Here is a 25,160-nt window from a genome sequence, read left to right on the forward strand (position 1 = left end):
AACCTAAAAACACCAAATAAAATAAATACTTGTTGTTATTGTGTCAACTGTGTCTGAAGAGGATTACCTGTTTTTTCTTATGATGAGAGAATATGAAATCAATTGAATTCAATGACCATTTATTACATGACTACTATGTTCTGGTCATAGTGCTAAGTGCTGAAGATACAAAACACAAATGAAATTAACTTTTAAATAATTACCAAATGTAGAAGATCACAGTCAGTGGGGAAACTCTGAGTAAGGTATAAGACCTTTCAGCCCTGAGGGAACCTGCTAACAACGTCTGGTTCGGCTCCCCATCTCCCCTGAGGGCAGCAAACTACATACAATCGAAAATTGTTTATGTGGTCCTGCATGCATAGTGTTGTTTTTGTTACTTTATATAAAGGAGAAAGTCCTTGAAATAAACGGACTCCATTTTCCCACCATCCTTAGAAGTCCTGCCTCATCACTTCTCCACTAGGAAGTTATATCTTAATCACCCTGGTGTGGGGGCTCTAGAAAGCAATGGTATGTTTTGTCACCCCAACTTGGGGGCTCTAAGCAGGACACAACACCAAATGTAATGCAAAGTTATACCAAGTAATTTCAAGAGAAAAAAAAGAAAAAAACCTCTAACAGCTGGGGATATCAGGAAAAACCTCCCATCAGAAGTAAGGAAAGGGCTCTTAGAGGCTTTAGGAGGTAGAAATAAAGATATAGTACATTTTAAGCACAAGATAAAAAAATAGCAAAGCTGGAATAGCAGAGCTGGAAGGGACATTTTAGACCTTCTATTCCAATACCATCACTTGACAAATAAGGCAACGTGGGCCAAGATACAATGGAGTACTTGGTTATGGTCCCACGACTTAGTAGCATTATCAAGACTAGAACTCTAGTCTTCTGAATCCCAGTCGAACATCCTTTGCACTTTATCACAGTGGGTCTGATCTTCCTTTGGGAATATTTCAAACCAAGGAAGTAGAGCCAAGGAAGAGTCATTTGTGACAACCTATCAAAGCATCTCTCAACTTAGATCAAAATCTCTTGTTTTACTCACCATGGCATGACCAAGTCAGCAACTGTAAGGCCTGTAATGAAAATAATTAGAAAGGAAAGTGAGGCAATTTGGGTAAGGTCTTTTGAGAAGCATATAAGGGGCAAAGGAAATTTTAAAATGAGATAGACTGGGAATTTCCTTTCTCTTTAAAGTGCCCCTCCCCAATCCTTAAATATCAAGCCCTATAGGGCTTGCCTCCAGATTCACTTTGCAGAGTCAACTACAAAAGACCAGTGGCAAAGCTCATTGGGACAGAAATGTGTTCAAACATTGCTTGTTTTTTAATAACAAATTTAACTATCTACAATGCATTGCTTTTGTGGAAGGGAATGGGCCTTTCTGGAGGGGTCCTGTTGTTTTTCTAAGAAGCATACAAAGAGTAATCAGGCTATTATCCTAACCTCAGGGAATACCAATGCCCAAAGTGCCAGCAGTATCAACAGAGAATGAAAGAGTCCCTATTATTTGTTTTCTGCTATGTATTGATGTTCACATGTAGGAAAGATGTCAGGCAGGAATATAGTATTCCACCTCCCCCCACCTTCCTTTCCACTTCTGGTAGCACCAGCTCCTGGACTTTCCACCTGGGAGTTCCAGAGCATGAACCTTGCTGGTAAGTAAAGTGCAGACTGTCAAGAGGACCATGGATTGATTGGCCAGTCTAAGTACAGGTGCCAGGCAGGTATGTCTTTCTCATCCATTTAACAGAAATCCCCTTGGCGAGGCTGTGCCATTACTATTTTACATGGGCAAGGGCTCGAGTAACATGATCTTAAAAGCCCCTGCAGTTCTCTCTAGAGTCAATATACTGGACTCCAGGAAAAGAAAAAGTCAGCAAAATCAGGTAGTTACAGTCCTTGCTGAAACAGAGAGAAAACTGCCCGGGTAGACAACAGTAAGACCATAAAATTAAAGAGAGAACCCTGGCTAAATAATCTAATGGTTCTCCAGTGGAAAGTCCAAATACAATTAGCATTCACATACTTATTTTAAGATCAATATTTTTCTGCTGATTTGCTGAAGAGGCTTTTATGAAGTTTAAGCAGAGTTCATTGTTAAATACTCTTACCTACAGAGGATATGGGAGGACATATTAATTCCCTTTCTCTTGGAGATCAATAATTACATTGCTGATTTGCTTAAAAGGCTCAGGCTAAAGTTAAGGAGAGAGAGATTCTATACAATACCATTCCATGGAGCATGTTCAAAGAACCAGTAGCCACCTCCACCGTAGTTAACAAAAACCATGAGTGTCAGTGACAAGCTGCAGAACCAAGAAAATAGTGCAAAAACTGTTAGTAAGTGTTTCCAAAACCCCTAAGATCAGAGATCCATAATTAGAGGCAACCTCGGACTACATCCTCCAAAATCTAACCCCCTTATTTTACAGATGAGAGAAAAGAGATCCAGAGTAGTGTATTGACTTGCTTAGAGTCACACAGTTAATAAGTATCTGAGGTAGGATTATAAATCTGGGTCTTCCTAACAGTAAATCAAGAGCTCTATCCATTTTATCACATTTCCTCTCATATAAAATTAAATAGAATTTTAATACTGAAAGTTACCTTAAATATAACCTAGTCCAATTCTCTCATTTAACAGTTGTCCTAGAAGGAGCCTTAGTGTTCTAGTACCCAGGGATACTTAATCTTTTGTGTGTTCTAGACCCCTTTGACAGTGTCTGGTAAATTCTATTGATTGTGGAATGATATTTTTAGATATAAAATAATGAAATTCATAGAATGCCAAAAGAAATAAGTAATATTAAAATAGATATCAAAATGGTTAAAAAAAATTCTCAGACTCCTAGGTTAAAAACCTCTGAGTCCAACTTCTTGATTTCACATATCACAGAATTATAGACTCTCAAAGTTGTAAGCAATCTCAGTGCTCAGTGCTTAGACCTACCTATATCCCCAAAGGAATCCCTACTGCAACATACCCTAGAAGTGATTGCTTAGTCTTTTAGTTTCTCCCTCCAATGAGAGGAAACCCACTACTCCCTGAAATAGCCCAGTTTTTATTTGAATAGCTCTTATTCTTGAGATGACTTTCCATCAATTCAGTCTGATTGCTTTCTTTGAAACAGATGGTTCAGGCAGAGCTAGGGCATTATTTGAGATTATGTGCCTAGGCCAGTTCTAGACTATCCGGAAAGCATACCCATGTTTCTAGAAAAGAAAAATGAACATCATCATGATCTTCACATTGTGGCTGAGGAAATGAAGATTGAGGTCAGAGGTGTAGCTCAGATTCATTGAAGTCTGCAACCCAATTTTGGACACTTAAGTCATTTTTGTTTGACCCATGAGCAGTGAAACAAGTTAATGGGTTTTCCATGATGAGTGATGACTGGTTACAAGGTCATATGGACCTGGTCATTTCCCCTCAAATATGTCATTGTCTTCATCCATTCTGAAAAACCCCAACCTTTTTCCTCCAACCACACCAATCCTACTTAATTCAAGTTACATCTCCTCCTTGAAACTCCATAATTTCAATTGATCCCTCTACTCACTAAATTAGCTAAAGTTAATTTTCTACTGTTTCTTAATAGCCTATCCATGTGAATATTGCTTCCTGAACTAAGTGACCTTTTTTAACATGGTGCTGTGTACATGGTAGATACTCATCAAAAACATAGAATTGGACATTTTTTTTCTTTTCAAAGACTGGCGTTTGTCCTTCATTTTCAAAGAGGACCATGACATCAGGGAGGTGATGCCATCACATGCCAGTGAATTGGATTTAATTTAGGGAGGGATGTTCAAGGTCACTTGTCTTGCTTTCCTCTCCAGAGCCATTTGGGTCCTGTGGCAAGATATAGATCAAGATGACTGGAGATAACTCTGGAGAGGTTATCTCCCCATATCTCCTCACAACCTCTACCCATTGATTTTTGTTGAAAGTTAAATGATTTCATCAAAATAGGAACTCCATCCAATAATACCAATGTCAGCCTATCAATGCCTTCTCAATCTATGGGACTCTGGTCCATATCTTCCCACAAATCTTTGGTTGGGAGTCTACCCAATGTAATCAATTTCCTGTTGGTAATATGTTATATTATGTTATAATATGTTATAACTATAATACATATGTATCCTTGTATTGTCATTTGGATGATTTGAAACTATTTCTTCAGAGACTGATTTTATATCATTCATAGGTAAATATCATCACAGGAATGAAGAAAGGAAAGAAGGAAAGAATCATTTATTAAGGTCTACTATGTATCAGACACTGTGCAAAGTACTTTACAAATATTATCTCATTTGATCCTGAAAACAACCATAGGAAGGAGGTGTTTTTATTACTCTTATTTTACATTTGAAGAAATTGAGGCAAGACAGAGGTTGAGTGGGTCATGTAGCTAGTAAGTTTCTGAGAACAGCTTTGAATTCAAGTTTTTCTGACTCTAAACTCAGTACTTTACCCTTTGCATATTGAAAGCATACTTCCAGAGATGAATGGATGTCCATCAATTGGAGACTGGTTGGGTAAATTATGGTATATGAAGGTTATGGAATATTATTGTTCTGTAAGAAATGACCAGCAGGAGGAATACAGCTTGGAGAGACTTACATCAACTGATGCTGAGTGAAATGAACAGAACCAGAAGTTCGCTGTATACTTCAATATTGTATGAAGATGTATTCTGATGGAAGTGGATATCTTCAACATAAAGAAGATCCAACTCACTTCCAGTTGATCAATGATGGACAGAAACAACTACCCCCAGAGAAGGAACACTGGGAAGTGAATGTAAATTGTTAGCACTACTGTCTATCTACCCAGGTTACTTATACCTTCGGAATCTAATACTTAATGTGCAACAAGAAAATGGTATTTACACACATATATTGTATCTAGCTTATATTGTAACATATGTAAAATGTATGGGATTGCCTGTCATCAAGGGGAGGGAGTAGAGGGAGGGAGGGGATAATTTGGAAAAATGAATACAAGGGATAATATTATAAAAAAATTACTCATGCATATATAATGTGAAAAAAAATTATAAATAATAATAAAAAATAAATTAAAAAAAAGAAAGCATGCTTCCAGGATCCACTGGAAGTTTGATTATTAGTAGTAATAATAGCTAGCATTTATCACTCTTTAAAGATATTTTTATCTCATCTGATCCTCACAACAACCTTGGTAGACAGATGCTATTATTATTCCCACTTTACAGATGAGGAAAATGAGGCTGAATGAGACTGTGACTTATTCAAGCTCACACAATTAGAAAGAGTAAGGCAGAATTTTGACTCAGGTTATCCAGCACTATCCATGGTGCCATCTCCCTCCTTCTATTAAAAATCTCTGGGCTTTTAAAAGTACCATATAGTTTCCCAAATGTAAATGAAACTCTTCCTGTTCAATTCTAAACCTATCTTCAGGGTCTGTCTACAATGTACATATGGATGTATGAGCCTATAGAATATTATGCCAGCTGAATAACATACTCTAGACAATATTCTCCAACCACGTAGTTTTTCTTGTGTTGATAGAGGCCAAACTTTTTAAAGCGATTATGAATTTCCCTGAAGAAGCTTTACAGTATCCTGAACCTTGATGCAATTAAGTCCAACATGATCTGTAAACAGGAGCACCTTGAGGACCTCATCTTCTACAAATAATCCATCTTCTATTAAATTCTCATGCCATTCTCATGTCTCAGATTATACATGAAGGGTTATAAGCAATCTTAGAGGTCATCTTCCAATTTCCTCACTCTACAAAAAGGTAACATTCTTTGTCCAAGCTCACCCAGATATTAAATAACAGGCATGGGATTTGAACACAGGTGACCTGATTCTAGATTCTCTTCTCTTTTCAGTAGACTACCCTGCCATCTTGTTGAACTGGGCCCATAGGCCAAACCTAGCGATATCTTTCTTATAACCTTTTCATATAATATAGTTAGGGATCTGGGCCCAGCTACATAAGCCCCATAAGTTTGAATAGGAAAGAAGCATAACCTTGGCCTGGACACATTTGCATAAATAAAATGCCTGGCCCATAATGAATTGGAGCATACAGAAACCAGTGAGAGCTCCCAGGGCCGGAAATTGATAATTTTGCCCTTGTTGTTGAGGACGGAGGCATCAATTCTGGGTCTGCTTTCATTTGCTTGGAATACATGGTGTATTGCTTCTAGCATCAGATAAATTCAATGGAGGCAGAAGAGATTAATTAGTTTTCCCTTACAGCCTGCCCTTCATTATTGCTCCTAGGAAAACGCTCCCTCACCCAGGGCAGGAGAAGCAGTCATTGGGAGGCATACAATTCTCCTGGACTTAGAGCTGTAATACATATTGGGAACTGTGGCATGGGAGAGAAGGCCGAGCTGGGGTAAGGGAGGCCTACTGTAAATAAAAATATAGGCCCTAGTTTGGGAATGCTAATTAAACATGGGCTCCCCTGGCCCTTCCAAAAGGATCTTGCCAGTCACTGCTGAGTGCACAGGTGCACAGCTGCTCAGGAGAACAACCATTATGAATTTTATTTCACATAATAGCCCATGCAGGAAATGGAAGGTTATATTACAGATCAATAAGTGGGCTAAGGGAATCTGACAACCTTTGGTCAGAATCAGGAAAATAGATGGCATTAATTAATTTGCTGGCTTGTGGAGGGGGAAAAAGTCATCCTTTAGTACAGTGACAGACTAGAAAGTGTCTCTCCTCTCTCCTTGTTATTGATTAATGCAAAGGAACAGCCATCAACTCCCTTCAATGATGGAAAAGCACCAAAGTTCTTCCAAACTCTGTAAGCTGGGTTCCTTCCAAATACATGGGTCATGTGGCTTAATTCTCTCAAACTTCTCTGTTATCTTATTCCTAAAGGGCTTTTATTTGGCTTTTAGTCTCTGTCATGGAGCTACCATTTATTTCAATTTTCTGCTAATGATAAAAACTAAGCATTCCCACTGAGTGGGATATGGATGAGAATAAGATATAGAAGAAGAGTAAGTAGATTTTTTAAAAATCCAAAATAGCAGCATATGAAGATGGGTAGAACCTGAATTCTAGTTGCTTGGTTGTGGACAATACTTTAAATTAGCCATAAATTACAATTCTTAAATCTTAAATTTTTAATTTAAAGATCTTAAAACCTAAAATAACAAATCTTAAATTCTTAAAATATACCTTCTGAATACAATTCTTCCTTTGCAACAACAACAAAATTCGGTTCTGCACATATATATTGTACCTAGGATATACTATATAAGATAGTTAATATGTATGGGAATGCCTGCCATCTAGGGGAGGGGGAGGAGGGAAGGGGGGGGAATCCAAAACAGAAGGGAGTACAAGGGATAATGTTGTAAAAAAAAATCTATGCATATGTACTGTCAAAAAAAATGTTTAAAATTATAAAATTAATTAAAAAAATTCTTAAAATAAACAGTTAAAATTTTCCTGATTTTTCCCTATTAAATCCTATACATACATGTATAAATAGTATATATTTACATATGTAATAAATATTATATTAAAAATAATTATATATTTATATTAATGAAATTAATTTGAAGGTTTTTTGATATTTTGATCATTTTCAAGGATACCATGTTAATCATCTTTCTATTAATCTATGATTCCCTGATCTTGCCTACAGATGGCAAGGTCTTCTATCTGCTTTTGTCTGTTGATGGTATTATGAGCATTGAATATTACATTGGTTATTACAAGATGCTTTAATGAGATTCATGATTATTCAAAAGAGATTGGTCTAACAATCCAACAAGGAAAGATTAAATGTATAAAAAGTTACTATTTCCCAAACTATTACAAATATATCACTGAAACACTGACCATAGATATTGAATTTGGCTCATAACTGTACTGGAAGAAAGTTAGATTATATTTAGGAAAATGAACACACTTTTAACAACCTCAAGGTATTCCTCAGTGCAAAGATTTCACCTTTTTAATGCAATGCAAAAATCTTGAAATATCAGAATCTCAAAAAAATAAATTGCAGGTGATCGAAAGGGCACTGTTTGGCAGGTGTAAATAGGCTTGTAGCATATTTCCAATGTTTACCTACATACAAAAAATGGCATTAGGCATGGCTGTAACAGAGATGGGAAAACAGAGATGGGGCTTTGTCTATGGATTGTTCAAGTATAATGCTAATAGCACTTGTACTTTAAGTAGGCAGAAACAGCTGATAAGTTGAGTGGGTAGCTGATACCTAGGGAAGGAAGACATGCTTCTTTTTTTATCTCAATCCCTAATAGTCTTCTGCTTTCAATGCCTATGTCTTTTGTTCTTTCAGTAATTCAATGCCAATATAAATCAAAACTTGATTTGCATCTTATATAATTCTAGGGAGCTGCCTAAGGCATTGAAAGATTAAGTCATTTGCGTAGGGTTGCACAGTCTGGATTTGTCGAAAACAAGACTTAAATCCAGGTCTTCCTGAGTCCGAATTCAAATCACATTAAATTTCATGAATAAGGATATTAGCTAGTAAATATGTAACTAGAAAAATGAGGCAAGTTGGTTATTTATAACAAAAAGGAAGAATAACATACAAGTGGATCACTAGTATCCCAAACATTTAAATAACACCAAAAGGAAGAGCTCTAGTGTATTAGTTGGGACCCTTTAGAGGATCTATGGAAGAAAACAAGATGAGAATCAATCAGTAAGCATTTATTATACAACTACTATGTATCAGTCAACATGCTAGTCACTAAAAATACAATGGCAACAGAAATAACTCCTGTTCTCAATGAACTTAAATTATATGAATGGAGGCAATATGTAATTGCATAATACAGAGTAAATACACAATAAATAATAAACACAAACCAAGAGAAGGTACAGATGGTGTGTGCCTAGAAGTATTGTCTACCTGGGCAAGATCTTAGCATCAAGACTTGGAATTGCAAGGACATCAGAAGTGATCTACTCTGACTCTTTTAATTTACACTTAACAAACTGAAGTCCATAGAGCTTGTGACCTTCTTATGGACTCATATGGAAGAGAACTAGACTCAGACCCGGCATTGGAGTTCAGTTTCAGCAGGCTAGCCATAGTTGCTCTGCAATTGGAAGCCAACCTTTTGCTGTGCTAGTGCTTCTGCAATTATTTTTTCATGGTGACAATCATCTTCTTCTTCCATGAAAACCACTCTAATGTCCTGTGAAGGGCAATGATGATAACAGTAACACTAGGGTCTTGAGTACTCTGCCAGTAAAATATGAGCTCTGAAAGCTTTTTCCAAACTGAAAAATCTTCAAGGATGGCCTTAGCAATGAGTCATTTGTCATCTGAGGAACAGTCTAGCCAACCTTGGAAAGGTCTGTCACCTTAAAATGAAGAAGGAAGGTAGGAAAGAAGGAGGGAGAGAGAAAGGATAGAAGGGAGGAAGATAATAAAAGGATGGAAGAGAAGGAGTTAGCCCCTGTGAAGTTAACAATAAATTGCTATTTTTCTTCCTTCTAAAATCTCTTCTCGCTAGACTGACCAGCTCATCTTTTTCTAAACAACTATATTCTAAAATTGGCAAATAATGGATTCTGAAATAGAGCTGTCTTGATAGGATAAGCTCTTTTTTCAAAGGAGAACACTTTGTGCTCAACACCCCTCCCTCCAAAAAAACCCTTAATATGCATGTAGACTTTATCCATTAGTACAGGCAAACTGTCTTCCTATTGGAACAATTTCTTCCTAACATAATTATCCTCTGAGAAAGAGTCCTAAAAAATGAGCAAAGAATGTAGTGGGACAAAGGGGGCTGGAGAAGCATATAATTATACAAATACTTTCAGAGTCAAAGCTCATGTAACCTCTGGTCCATGTTATACATAAAAACTGATTTTTGTTTTGTGTATATATGTTATGTATATATATATATATATATATATATATATATATATATACACACTAATGCCTTTCTTCTTTCAATTACATATATTTCCTACCATTTCATAAGGAATTTGTAAAAAAAAAATTCCTTAGAACATTTTGTAATACTATGGGAGCTATCAATGACATCAGGATGATTTTGGAATGATAGTAAGATCAGATACAGAGTGACATACTGGAAAGAGGGTTCAAGTCCTGCCCCTGGCACATAATAGTTGTGCTACCCTCGACAAGTCACTTAACTGCTCAGGGGTTACAAATAACAGGTGTCATAATAAAAAATCCTACTATTTACAATTCAAAATACAAGTCACCAAAAGGCTTTGAACTATAGTTTAATCTGTAATTGTTCTGATTGGTCAATAATAACAAGTCAAGACAGGGAGAGAAACTATTTGGCTTACTTGCTTCTAGAAAGTAAGAGTGTACATATTACCTACTATGTGCTAGGAACTCCACATATATTATCTCATTTTCTACTCATAAGAACACTGAGAAATGTGATCGTACTATCCTCCTTTTATAGCTGAGAAAATTGAGGTATAGAAAGATTAAGTGATCCGGCCATGGTCACACACAGCAAGTAAGAATGAGCCCAAATTTGAACTGAGGTTTCCTATTTCCAGGTCCAATACTCCACGCACTCTGCCATCTAGCTGCCTAGTAACATCTATGGAGTTAATCAACTTTTGCATATGGACATATGGACTATGTAAATACAAGTATCTATAATACATATAAAATACATAGTCATGCCAGATTCAAAACTGGGCAGCAACTGATCTTGGAACAGCCAGTGGTATTTCAAGGGTGGGCATAGAGACTAATCTAGGAGGCTATTTTTGGCCTTATTTGAGACTTTTGATTGTCCCTACAAACGTATGGAACAAGAAGAGACCCAATACAAAGAGATTAAACATGATTGTCCATTTACATTGAAATAGAGGCCTATTCTAAAATTGAATTAATAATGTCAAGAAAGCAAAAATGGCTTGCCCCTCTCTCATGCCACAATACAATGGGTTGCTGATATGCATCAGTGAAAAGAGATTCTCCAACAGGAGTTTCACATATTGATAAAATTACCGGTTTGGATTGGAAAAAACGAATTAGAAAGAGGGGACTTTCAAAAGGGTCATCTGAAAAAATCATTACCTACATGAAATTTCATAAGGAAAAAACAAAATGGAAACTATCCAAAGAATAGTTGAAGTAAATTGACAGCTTGGAAAGAAGTACAAGGTGGTGGAAAGAATGGTTTTGGAAGCAGGACAACTAGCTCCTAGTACCAGTTTTGATATTAATTGTTTTTGCGACTTTGAGCAATTTTTTGGATTTTGATGTCCAGTCTTTTAAAGCAAAAGGGATTGGTTCTTAAGCTGATTATGTGGACTGATTTCAGGGAGTTAATAAACTTAAAAATTATTTTGATAACTGTAATTGACTTTCTCTGTAATTTATACCATATTCCATGCATTTAAAGACATGATTCTAGTTCCACTGACCTGTCAAGGCAGTCCACCAAAAATATTAGAACCCCTGATCTAGACAATAATTAAGATTTTTTTTCTAAATCTAATGTTCATTATAGGATAGGGGAAAATGCTGTAGAGTGTCATGGACAATCCCAACCTATAATCTTTACTTAGTACCATGGACAGATCATTTTAGTCTTCCTAAGCCTCAATTCTCTCTTCTGTAAAGTGAGACTAAAAATATTTGTTGGCCATCCCTTTCATGGACTGCTACAGAGATAGCATATGTAAAGTGTTTTGCAAATGGGCTATAGAAGTATCGGTTATGATTATGTAAATATGATATTATTCATATCTAACTTGGATCTCTAATATAGCTCTCCATTTCCCTCATTCTGCCAAGTTCTTGGCCCTCACTTTGGGTGGTCAAGTGAAAGAATGAACTCAACCCTTTTTTCTAGGAAATCCATACATTAAACTTTATAATTCCTGAAATAAAACATGGGACTTGTGCCTTGGAGGAGCCTTGAGTCTCATTTGGCTTCTGAGTCTTGACCTTTCTCTTTGATTTTCTGGGCAATGGCCATTTAAATTGTCTCTTTGCAAATCAGGGCTTGTTCTTATCTTGTTACTATTCATAAATCAGCCTGGCTCCACATATGTCTCATACTATGATTCAGGAGTCTATTATCTGCAAGGGGATGGGGTATGACATTATATGCAAAAAATAGATAAAATCAGCAGTAAATATCTGTTTTATTATCATTTGTTGCAGTGCCCATGAATTTAGGAATGATATATTGACTTTTCAACTGCTGATAAGGAACACTTCTCAATTTTTACCAGGCTTTCAGCTACCAAAGCCCTCTTTAAGGGGATGGAAACATTTAGAGGCTGAGCAGCGAGTTGGGAAGTGACCTGTGCTTCTCTAAAGGAAGAAAAAAAAAGAAAAATACATCTATCATGTTAAGGTTCTGTGACAATGGTAAAATTAAAATAGCAAGAAGAATTGTCCCCGAACTGCCAGATGGAACTGATTCCCCTAAGGTGTCCTTTTCATCAATCATTTTTTGGATAAGGGATTCTGTCCACAGCTTCACAGTTTGAGAACAGAGAAAAAGTAAGTTTTCCAGAAGTTGCCTGGTCCAATTAATCAAAACATATTGTTTAGGCAGCTTTTATATGCTTCGTCTTGTTCAAGATATTTTGTGAAAGATGGAGAATACAAAATTGTGCCTGTCCTCAATATGCTTACAATCTAGTTGGGTACCTTTCTTCTTCAGGTGATGAGACTGTGTCTGACAGCCTTCCTATACCAAATTTCTCATTTCCTTTTTCTGATCTAATATAGATTATAAGATCAGATAACTAGTTTTGTGGCAAATATTTCATATTCTTCTGATTTTTGTTTGTAGGGCCATGATCCAAATAGTTGAAGTTGTTGAATCACTGACTTTTGGTGAAGTAGGGTATTCTTAAGATTTGCTTACTTACTTATGTTTTCCACACTTTTGTTCTTTCTGTTTCCTTCCCAAACTCTAAGAGCATTGTGTACTTCACATATATTTAACATGGTACTTTGTATTAGAGTTATTTGTGGCTTCTCTCCCCAATTAGGCCATAAACACCTAAGGCAGAAAATCTTGTTTTACTTTCAGTTCCTACCCCCACGGCCTCTTATGCAATAAATATTTGATGGACTGAATCAAGTCCTACCTAATCAAAATTATTTCTGTTATTCTGTTCAGAATAAGTCTACATACTCCACTTCAATACAACCAAAGTTCAATACAACCAAAACACAGACCAATTATCACCCTCTGTATTGCTAACAAGAATAGATCTAAATCACCCTCTGAATTGCTAACTAGAATAGAGCTAAATCTAAGAAAGTAAAAAAAAAAAAAAAAAAAAAGTCAGTCAAACAGTGGCGTGGTCCTTCTGGCTGTTCAAAGAATAAGATATTTATTTCTAGGTTCCAAGAATTCTCTCTGGCTATCCCTCATGCCTAAAATGCTCTCCTCATTTCTAGTTACTGAACTTTCTAGAACCCTTTAAGACTTCACTAAATTCTCTCCTTCTATAGGAAGCTTTTCCCTAACCCTCTTCATTCTATTGCTTTTTCTTTGCTAATTATTTCCCTGTTTATCCTGTATACTACTAACTTTGTATATATTTGTTTACATTTTGTCTCTTTTATTAGATTGCAAGCTCCTTGAGAACAGGAGGTCTTTTTTGCCTTTGGGTCCTCAGCTCTTAGCATAATGTCATGAAATAATAAGTGCTTAATAAATATTTATGGATTATTTGATTTCTCCATTTGACAATCTCTGAAAACATCCTAGGATGTTTCCATGTCTTATATAATAATAATAATAATAATAATAGCTAGCATTTCTGTAGCATTTTAAAGTTTGCAAAGTGCTTTATAAACATTATCTGATTTTATCTTCAGAAAAACCCAGGAACCTAGAAGGTACTATTATCTCCAATCGAAATACACAAAGATTAAAAGATTTGCCTAGGATTATACAGATAAATTTCTGAGCTGAAATTTGAACTTAGATTTTCCTCATTCCAAGTCTAGCACTCTATCCACTCTACCACTTCCCTCTATATAAAAGAGCCCCTCTAACTCCCAGTTTCCTCATCCATAAAATAGGAATAATAATAATAGCACTTAACTTACATGGCTCTTGTTTATTCTATCACTCATTCCAAAAAATGTTATTCAGTGCTTATTATACAACTCAAATGAGATAATATATTTTCAGCATTTTGCAAACCTGAAAATGCTATATAAATGCTAGCTATCATTAGGGTTATTATTATTATAATATTGCCATGTCCATAATAAGTGCTTGATAAAAGCTTGTTAGATAATATGTTAAGTGCCCACCTGTGCATCTTGCTGCTCTGGCATCAGACAGAGCAAGATAAACAGATATGGTCCCTCTGGCTGATGCTTACTTTCTGAAACTGCTGACAGTTCCCTTACTGTCAGCCCCAGACTGGAAGAAAATATCTGTTCATAGCAATCACAGTGGTAATAGCTCATGTTTATACAGTGTGTACTTTAAGATTTACCAAACTTTTTTCCTAATAACAACTCTACAAGGTTAGGTAGTACAGGGATCATAGATCCCATTTTATAGATGAGGAAATTGAGAATATTAAAGGTAAGGTGGTTTTCACAGGGCCACACAGCTACCAAGTGTGATAGCTTGGATCTGAGTCTGGGTCTCTCTTGGCCCCAAAACTAATGCTCTGTCAACTATACCATAATAATCCCTTAATTCATTTTTCTATAGGTTGCCAAACTATTGCATAAAGGGACTGAAAGTGATAGAACAATGTCTTAGGTGAGTGCTTGGTGTCTACTGTTTTATTGCCAAAAATAAAAACAAAATCTAAAACAAACAAAACAGACCTTAGTGATTTGTGAAGATCATAGATATGCAGCCCTAAGCAACCACAGATGTCAGTGAATTTACTGATGAGGAACCTGAAGCCCCAAAATTTCTACAACTCACCTAGGGTCATATTATTACTGTATGAAGAAAGATTTGATTTCTGATTTTTCTGATGTCAAGAAAGTAAGGTCCCATTCATACAGTCTCCATATATAGGACCTGAGTGAGTTTCATCACCTCCTACAAGACCTATAACAGTGCAGGGGACCAGATATCTTAGAATCCAATCATTTTAGAAGGAAACAATGAGGTCATCTAATCCAATTTCCCAGTCAATTCACGAATCGCTTTAAGTCTCTATTTGAATATTTCAAAAAACTGAGAGCTCACTACCTCACAAGGCAATCTATTTATTGTTGGATTGCTCTAATTCTTAGGAAGTTTTTGCTTATATTATCAAATGTTTCATAGAACTTGGAAACTATATACTTGTCACCTCATTTGAACCTCACAAGTATCCTATGAGATATTTAGTCAATTAGTATTTAATGACCATCTATCATGTGCCAGGCACTATGCTCCAAATACAAAGACATATATATGTTAAGTATAATATTTATATATAAATATATATACATATATATAGAATATATACATAAATATAAAAGGGATATAAAGGCAAAAAATTCCCTGACCTCCATAAATGGATTATGACTTAAACTTATAATCTAATAAGCAAAACAACATGCAAACAACTGTATACAAATAAACTATACATAGGGCAAATTGGAGAAAATGGAGGAAAAACACTAAAATTAAAGAGGACTGAAAAAGAGGATTTACAGAAGATATAATAGGCATTATTCTCTCCAATTTACACTGAAGTTCAGTGAGGTTAAATGATTTTTCCTAGGATCATACTTAGTACATTGTAGGATTTTGAACTCAGGACTTCCAGAATTGAAGTTCAACTCTGTGTCCACTGTATTATACATAGCTGCCTCATTCTTGTATATTTAATTCTTATATTGAACATAACTGCCTTGATTAAATGAATATAATCTCTATTCCACAGGAACAGTTGTCCTAGTATTTCAAAAACCAACAAACATGTATTAAACACCTTCTATGTTCTAAGCAGTGTGTTAAAAACTGGAAATGCAAATTCCCCCTCAAAAAAAAAAAAAAATCCCTTCACAACATCTTTAACATTGATCCTCTATTCTTTATTTGTGGAGTTCTAGCAATGGAGAACCCATTCTTCCCAAGGTAGTCTAATCTAATGGTTAAGAAGTTTCCCTTTCTATTGAACTGAACTCAGACTTTCTCATGTTCCTATTTACACTTCTCTTCATTATATAGTGAGCAAAACACTGAAGTAAAAGCCAGTAATACTGAAGAGGGGAGCATGTTTAACAGAGTCAGAAAACCTTGGTTCAGATTACAGATTTGCTACTTATTACTTGTATAAAGTAGGATAAGTCAGAGTACCTCTGTGGATCTTAGGTTTCTCATCTGTAAAAGATAGAGGTTGGATTAAATCATTTTATAAAGTCTCTTATAACTCAAAATCTATAATTCTGTGATTGCAGAAGCTTCCTGTCTCTGTCACTAAACAGCCATGTAACTATTGACTGGTTACTTTTCTTCTCTGGGTTTTTCTTTATTCATTTGTAAATGAGGAGTAGTTGGACGTGTTCTTTGGGCTTCCTTCTACTTCTAATATTCTATTATATATAATCTCCAGTTCTTACTATGAGCCATATTTAGGAGTGTTCAAACCACTGTCCACTTCCTATTCTTTGAAAGAAGGCTTCAGAAATAAAAATACTCATTGTTTAAATATGGCTTACTCAATTCTACACAAGTCACTAAGGTCAGATGAGTTACATTTATGTCACCATAATATGGTGAACACTATTTATGGGCTCCAGGTCTTTAATGAAATAGTCACCTCTGTGATTGGGTGATCTACTTCTTAAATGGACTTTCAATGTGGTTTTAAGATGAATTTGCACTGGATTGTCATTAAACAAATTCCTTTTGATCCCAGAAGGAGAGCTTTGGCAATTGACAGACTCCATCATGGGTTATCTTACAGATATTGATGGATTAATGAACCCAAGTTAAATATCAAGTCATGAAGTCATATGAGATGATTCAGAAGACAGAAAGAAAACATAATGAGATAAAAACTTTGCCATCCTAAGATCAAAAAAGAAAAGGGCTTTTGGACACTGATCTTGTATTTTTATCTTTTAGTTCCATCCCACAAGACCATTTTTTAAAATAAAGGTTTATGTCCTCTCCACATATTCTTTCTCACACACTGCTACAATTATGTCCATTAGTTGTCATAGTAACCAAGACAGAGGTTAAGTCATTTTCTAGAAGAGGCCCAGTGCAAATTATGGCATTATACCAACTTATTGCCAGTCTTTTTAATTAAAACATTTTGCTTTCAACTCAGCTAATGGCAGAGATCAGTAAACAGGGTATATTGAATTACTGGTATTTAAACCCTCCCATCTTTTAAAAGGCCCAGTGTAGCTTAATTACTGGTAAAATAGCAATGTGTCAGAGGGAATAATTGCTAACAAGCAGGTAGAGTTAATACACCAAGGTTGAGGCCTCCTGTAATACTAATCGAATGGAGTATGAAAAGTCTGAGATTAAATAAATTATTTAAATTAAGAAGACTCAAAACTCAACTGTAATCAAAAAATCTGTTAAAAAGATTATTTCAATCCCAGAAGCTGTGCATTGACATGACTGGTGTATGCCCAAATTTCATTTGAGAAAATGACAATCTGGTAACTAGGAGCTGGTATCAAATTTATTTCACTGACCAAACTAGATCTACAAACTAGATTATCTCCCAAAGGAACTCTAATATGTGACCTTTCTTTCATACAATGTTTTGAAAGACAAAACTCACACGAATTCCTTTCATAAAAGACCTATGGATTTTGTTCCACAATTAGCTCAATTGGAGTCACAGCCTGACACAGTTGTCAGAAGAAGCAGTAAGATATTAAGTTTCATTCAGAGAGGAATCATGTTCAGAATAAAGATGGTAACATGACCCAATTGCACCCCATCTGAAATATATCATCAATTCTGGGCAGTTCATTTAAGGATAAACATCTCTAAATCTTATCAAGTCCACTGGAATATGATTGGAACTGGGAAAGTTTAGGCCAAAAAAGAGAAGATGTGAAGATGGTATTGGGATGGTTCTCTTCAAATATTTGAATATTTTTCAAATTAGAAAAGGATTCGGTTTATTCTGTTTGGCTCCAGAGATGATAACTAGGGGTCAATTAATCTGGAAGTCTCAGAAAAGTAGATTTTGATTCTATATAAGGGAAACTTCCTGAAATTGTTTGGAATTGTTGCAAAATTGAAGGAGATAGTTTGAGTAAATCACTTATTAGTGGAGATATTCAAGCAGAAGACAGATAATCAGTTATCAGGAATGTACATACATGTATCAGACAGATATGGATTGCAATAGCAAACTACTAAGGTTCCAACACTGAGATTCTAGAAGTCTGGAAATCTGCTTTTGATGTTGCAGCAAGAGGAAGAGAAAAATTCTTTCTTAAACAAATAAAACAATAAACATTTATTAGGTGCCTACAATTCATTAGGAACTAGGTAAGGCACTAGGGGTATGAAAACAAAAACAAAGTAGTTCCTGCTCTCAAGATGCCTACATTCTGCTTAGGGAATAAAAATTATTCTGAGAGAAGTAAACACAGGGTAATATGAGAAGGGTATAAGCACAAAAACTGATTATTGTTCAGTCTATTTTCATTCATGTCATCCCATATCCTCAATACCTCTGCCCAGCTTCAAAAGTCTTCTTTTTTAAGTATCCCAAGTTCCTTCTACTATTCTTCTTGTGACATTATCTCTAAGATCTTAGCCATTCTTGGTGACCCTCCTTTCCATGCTTTTCTGTTTACCAAAGTCCTTCCTAAAAGATAGCACAGAGAACAGGCTTGCAGGTGAGAGCTGGGCATAGAAAAATTCCTGATAAACATCACATTTCTAGTCTTGGATTTATATCCAGATTCTCAGCTTCACCAAGAACAATTTGAACCATGCTAATTTAAAGAATCTGGCATATGCATAAGCAGAGATAAGGAAGCACATGACCAGGTGCTTAATTTCCTTCCAGAGTCAAACATCAATGGGATTAAAACTACTGGAGACGGAGAGATTGTGCTACTTATAAAATGGGTGGAACCAAAATCAACCTCCCCTAAGAAGCTAGACAAGTATATGCATTTATAAAGATATTTTAAAATTAAAAGTATTTACTTTCAGTGATTAAAACTGGCATGCCTTAGAGTTAGTAATTTATCTTTGTTGATACTGCTTGTTTGTTTAGTTGGTTTTTTGTTTGTTTGTTTGTTTGTTTGTTTGTGTTTTTTTTAAGAATTTAGAGAGGGATCATTTTTAGAGTTAGAAGGGATCATAAAAATCACTGGATCCAATCCCTTCATTTTAAGGATAAGGAAATTGAGCACTGAAAATGGCTTAGACACTTTAGTTGACTTCAACCCACTAACATCTATCAATAGCATGACTTGGTGAACAAAAACATTAAAACAAATCTTGGGCTTCTCTAAGAAGATCAGAAATAAAGAGGTGGTTAATGCATTGTGCTCTGCACTGGCCAGAGAATATCTGGAAGACTGTGCTCAGTTCCAGTTCCATACTAAATGCCAGAGGCCATACTGATTACTAAATAACATTCAGAGAAAGATAAATAGCATGATGAAGGAACTTGAATCTATGCCGCAGGAAGAGCCATTGAAAGAAGTGGAAACATTTAATCTGCACAGAGGAAGGAGGAAGTAAAGAGGATAGCTATTTTTGTATGAGAACGGCTGTTCTTTTGGAAGGGGGATTGGAATGCTCTATTGACCCCAGAGGGAAGAATCAGGAGCAATGTTTAGAAGTAGTGAAGAGGTAAATTTTGGTTATCATCAGGGAAAACTTCTTAAAAATTAGAGGTTTCTCGGAATAGAATGGGGTGGTTGGGGAGATGGTAGGTTCCTCATCCTTGTGATGAGTTTGCAATTCCTCATTCTAAATCATGTTTGGTAGGTTTTTGTTAGGACAAGAAGTTACAGATAAAATTAATAGATACAATAGACACCAGAAATGATAAATATAAAATAAGAGTTGGAAAAGCACATAGTAAGGAAATGTTTTTAATAATTACAATGGAAAATACAAGTTCCCTAATGGAACTCACAATTAACCAAAAGAAAGTGAATATACCAGGAGCTGGCAGGTTAAATCCATACAGGTATTTAGCACCTTATGAGAGTTTGTTAGCTATAAGGAGAAAGACACCATGAAGCATGGCAGTAAAATGGGAAGGACACCACGTGGCATGGGAGAAGAGACAGGGGAAAGACACCATAAGGCAGAACGCCATGGTGGACTGACCCATTCAACAAAGATGGCATGAGCCACAGATTTATAGGAGAAATTTAACCTCAGGGGTTTGACATAACTTGAATTTCTGACTGGACATAGCAAGGTAGGACTATATATGACCTTCACAGAGGGTGGGACTTTGAAGTTAAACTGATTCCCATCAGTACCTTTCCCTCCTTGCCTCAGGGAGTAATTTTATCAGTATTTCAGGTTCTCTCTGCCAGTCCCATCTAGTGACCCAGGACTTCATCACTTGGAAATCTTCCAGATGAAGACAGATAACACAGCTCATTGGGTATTCTCTTAGAGGGGATTTCTTTGGAGTATGGATGGGACTAACAGGTTGCTGAGGTCCTTCTACTTGAAATTCTGTGATTCTCATATGTCTTAGAATGGGTTATAACTTGTTCAGAGGAAAGCAGAGAACCCAGAATTTATGACTCGTAATTCAGTGCTATTTTCACTAGACAACATACACTTGCTTGGATGTGAAGGGGAAAAGACCTTATTTGGTTGAAAAAGCAGACCCCAAGGAAGAAGGTTAAAGTCTAAACCAGAAAAGAAAACATCCATTAAGAAAGGTACTTTATTTCTTCACTAATTGCTGTGGCAATCCGAACCATTAACATAAGTGAAAAATGTAAAAATGCAACAAGCCACACCTCCCCATCCCAAACACCCAAGAAATCTCTTAACAGCCTGAATTCAATAGTCAACACTAATAAAATTACCACATCCTAGCTAGTGGGAATTGTGAAACTAAGTCTTCTATCAAGGCTAAATTTAAAAGAATTCTTTCAAAAAGCTAAATTTTCAAACTTTCTCTAAATCCTGTTAACTTTCCATCCTCAATATCTACTGGTTTGCATCTCTAACAGTGGTCTTCCCATCGAAAGTCCATAGAGTATTCTTGAGAATAAGCCTAGTCTCTGGTCATTTTCTATGACAAGTATTCTGTCTGGGCACTTTTCATGCAATTGTAAGCCTATGCCCTAGCCACTTCTGTGAATATACGTGCTCAAAATTGTAGCATTTGGTGCTTCAGATAAAGAAGTAAACCAATAAATGGCCTCTTAGTCTCTCCTTTCCTCATGATGTTAGTGAAGGAGAGAGCTGCTATTCCAAAACTGAGTCAGAAAGGATAGGTTACTGAACAAGGAACTTCTGAACTTTGGAACTCACAAAGTTGTTATCAAGGCTTTAAATGATTATCATAGAATTGTGCTTCAGTCACGGATACTCAAGGAAAGAAATACAATTTAGAAGAGGTAAACAGTGCTGCAGACTCAAATTCACCTAGTTGAACCCTAATCAGCTGTCACTATCATGTACAAATAATGGCTATTTCTTCCAGGTAGGAAAGGATGTATCTCCTCTATTCTCCACAGTGAATGTCAGAGAAAAAGCTATATGCTATAAGTCCCAGAGAAAAGAAGGAAGAAAGAAATCAGCAGATTAATTCCTTTAGAGTAGATGTCTCTTTCTGGATCAATGGCTAGTGCTCTTTGATACTGAATCTTCTCCCTTAACACACCTACTTGGTGCCATTTTAGTGGGGATAAAAAAGTAATATGAGGGACCAAAGGATCAGCTAGGGAGTTGCTGTATCATCCATAAGTATCCAAAGTAATAAAGCTTTTGGTACTGAGAATATACTATTAGAAATAGTCAGGGTCAGCTCTATCTCTAGATATTCTCCATAGGATGACTTACACATCCATCAATGCCATATAGCAGTTGGTCTTTCTCATTCAACTCAATTCTATAAGTATTTATTATGGCTGCTATATGCCAGGCATTTTGCAAGGTGTTAAAGAAACAAAGAAAAAATGAAACATTTCCTGTCCTCTTAAGAGTTTGTATTCTTCTGGGATAGTACAACATGCACACAAATAAGCAAATATAAAAGACTACAAAGAGGGAGAGAGGATTCATAATAAGGAGAATCAGGAAGAGCCTAGTGCAGTTGAATAGTGTGATTAGAGAAAATAAAAGATTCTCAGAGGTAAATGGATGGAAGTGAGGAGAGACTGTATTCCAGGAGTGGGGAGCCAGTTGTGTAAAGGCATGGAAATGAAAAGTGGGATGTTGTATAGAGAAAGCAGCTAGGAAACAAGTTGAACTGGAGTAGAGTGTGAATGAAGGGGAATAATAAGCCATAAGACTAGAAAGGTAGGTAGGTATGTTTTAAATGCCACGATCATGAGTTCTCTAATGGGGTAACAGAATTATATCTCATTGCACAGCCCTATAATGAACACTTCTCAAACAGCTGATGATGCTCAGGCCTTCTTGACAAACTGACTTGTTAGACAAAATCTGCTTTCTCCTGACCCTGTGCCCTTGCACAAGCTGTCTCTCCTACTTGGAATGCATGCCCTCTTTATATTTATCTCTTATAATCCCTACTTTCCTTTAAATTTCAGTCCAAATGCCACTTTGTACATAAACTTTTCCTGATTCCTACCTCACCCCTTAGCAACTAATGTTTCCCCAACAAAATTGCATTATTTTTCTTTTGTATGAACATATTGTTTCCTCTAATAGAATGTAAAATTATTTTTTAAAGTTTTTTTTTCTTTTTAAAATATATGCAAAGATAGCTTTCAACATTCACCCTTGCAAAGCCTTGTGTTTGAAATTTTTTTCTCTCACCCTTCCCTTAGACAGCAAGTAATCCAATATGTATTAAACATGTGCAGTTCTTCCATACATATTTCCACAATCATCATGCTGCATAAGAAAACTCAGAACAAAATGGGAAAAAATGAGAAATAAAACAAAATCAAGCAAACAACAACAAAAAAGTGAAAATACTGTTGTGATCCCCATTCAGTGCCTACAGTCTTCTCTCTAGGTACATATGGCTTTCCCTATCACAAGCCCACTGGAATTGGACTGAACTGTTCATTTCATTGTTGAAAAGAACCAGGTCCATCATAATTCAGTTCTATTGTAAAGGCTCAGTTCTAGCCCTTTACAGATAGTCATGTAATTTTGTTGTTACTGTGTGTAATGTTCTCTTGATTCTACTCACTTCACTTCCCTTCAGTTCATTAAAGTCTCTCCAGGCCTTTCTGAAATTATCTGCTGATAGATTCTTATAGAACAACAATGTTCCAATAGCATTCATATACCATAACTTATTCAGTCATTCTCCAATTGATGGGCATCTACTGAGTTTCCAGTTCTTTACCACTACAAAATGGCTGCTACAAACATTTTTGAAAATGTGGCTCCTTTTCCCTTTTTATGATAGCTTTTAAATTTAAGCCCAGTACACTGCTGGATTAAGGGGTTGAACAGTTTTATAGCCCTTTGGGCATAGTTCTGTATCATTCTCCGGAATGGTTGAATCAGTTAACAACTCCACCAGCAATGCATTAGTGTCCCAGTTGTCCCACATCCCCTCCAATATTTATCATTATCTTTTCCTATCAGAATGTAAGCTTCTTGAGGACAAGAACTGTATTTTTGCCTTGTATCCCTATCTCCAACACCTTACACATTACCTGGAACAGAAGGATAAGGACAGGGACTAGAGCTGTGATCTCATTAATAGAGCAAACAGTAGCAAGATGGCAACTTGCATGGTAGAATTATTAGTAGTAAATAAAGAAACTCCTTCTACCACAAAAGTTGCCATCTTCTCTCAAAGTACATAATTATGTAAAACACTGAAAGTTAAGTGACTTCCTCAGAGTCCAAAGATAGTATGTATTAGAGGTGAGACTTGAACCCGATTCTTTCAGGCCCTTAAACAGCTTTTAACTTGGCATATAGTAAGTATTTTTTGATTAATTTATTGATTTTTACATGAGGAAAGGAAAGATATGTTCCTCTCTTCCTGGAAACTTTACCTACTGTCCCAGTATTATGGAAGTAACTTCTTTAATTCTTTTTTCAATGACTCACCCTCTCTCCAATTTTTGAGTTCCCATGTGAATGGAAAGCATCTTCTTTTAAGAGCCTGGCTGAACTGTGTGACTGCGAAGAAGGTATATAATTTTTATGGGAATCAGTATTGTAAAAATGAAGAAATTGAATAAGAATTTTAGAATTTAAAGGAATTCTAGTGACTATCTAGTCTAACTCCTTAGCAAAATGAGAGCCAGAGACGTAAAGCAACAAATACATTGTTCAATGCCACATTGCCTCCACAACTTTGTGCAGTTGGAATTTATATTCAAACCTCCTGATTTCTAATCTGGTTGTCTTCTTATTATATCTTGATTACATGATCTTTTTGACTTCTTCCATTAAAAAAAAAAATTAATCCCACAGTTCTATGATTCTAATATTTCCCCTTGGAGATCTGTTCCCACTAGGGCAACAGCAATATTTAAGCAGGTATGTTTGGAGGCTGATCATTGGAGAGTGCAGCAAATTCCTTCAAATGGCTACAGATACAAGCTGTGCCCAATCCTTCACAATCTGGATGAAACTATCCTTCCAGAATCCTTTTGCATCACTCAGTTCTTCCAATAAACTTTAAACAATAAATAAAGTTTTCCATTTAACATTACATCTCCTTCCTTTCAGTCTTTACATAGTATGTCTATCGTCTCTAATGCATCCTATGCTCATCCTACCCTGTTAGGATCCCTAGATACCTTCCAGGCTCAAATCAGGTGCTACCTCCTACCTAAAGCATTTCCTGAAAACTTTGTCCCTTCCCAATTGTTAGTGTTCAATTGTTAATGCCCTCCCTGAAAACAACACAAAACAAAACTTGGTATTTACCTTGTACATATGTTTGTATTGATATTTGTTCTGTGTGAGTTATTGTCTCCTGCTCACTTAACCCACACACTATAAGGAACTGTTTCATTTTTGTCTTTGGATCCTAACAGAGTGCTATGCACTTTGATCTGA

The 25,160-nt window shown here is 36.0% G+C and overlaps 1 protein-coding gene across 1 annotated transcript in view; it reads right to left on the bottom strand.

The window, feature by feature from the left end:
* Positions 1-25,160, bottom strand: part of LOC141553817 (heparan-alpha-glucosaminide N-acetyltransferase-like) — a 326,105-nt gene that overhangs the window by 140,304 nt on the left and 160,641 nt on the right. Inside the window, exons 6-7 of the mRNA XM_074285273.1 lie at positions 2,233-2,309; positions 1,046-1,076 (exon numbers count right to left, since the gene is read on the bottom strand). Of these exons, the coding sequence (XP_074141374.1) occupies positions 1,046-1,076; positions 2,233-2,309 (108 nt within the window). The remainder of the gene's footprint in view (positions 1-1,045; positions 1,077-2,232; positions 2,310-25,160) is intronic.

The sequence above is a fragment of the Sminthopsis crassicaudata genome, chromosome 2 (genome assembly GCF_048593235.1).
Source record: "Sminthopsis crassicaudata isolate SCR6 chromosome 2, ASM4859323v1, whole genome shotgun sequence".
NCBI classification, from domain to species: Eukaryota; Metazoa; Chordata; class Mammalia; order Dasyuromorphia; family Dasyuridae; genus Sminthopsis; species Sminthopsis crassicaudata.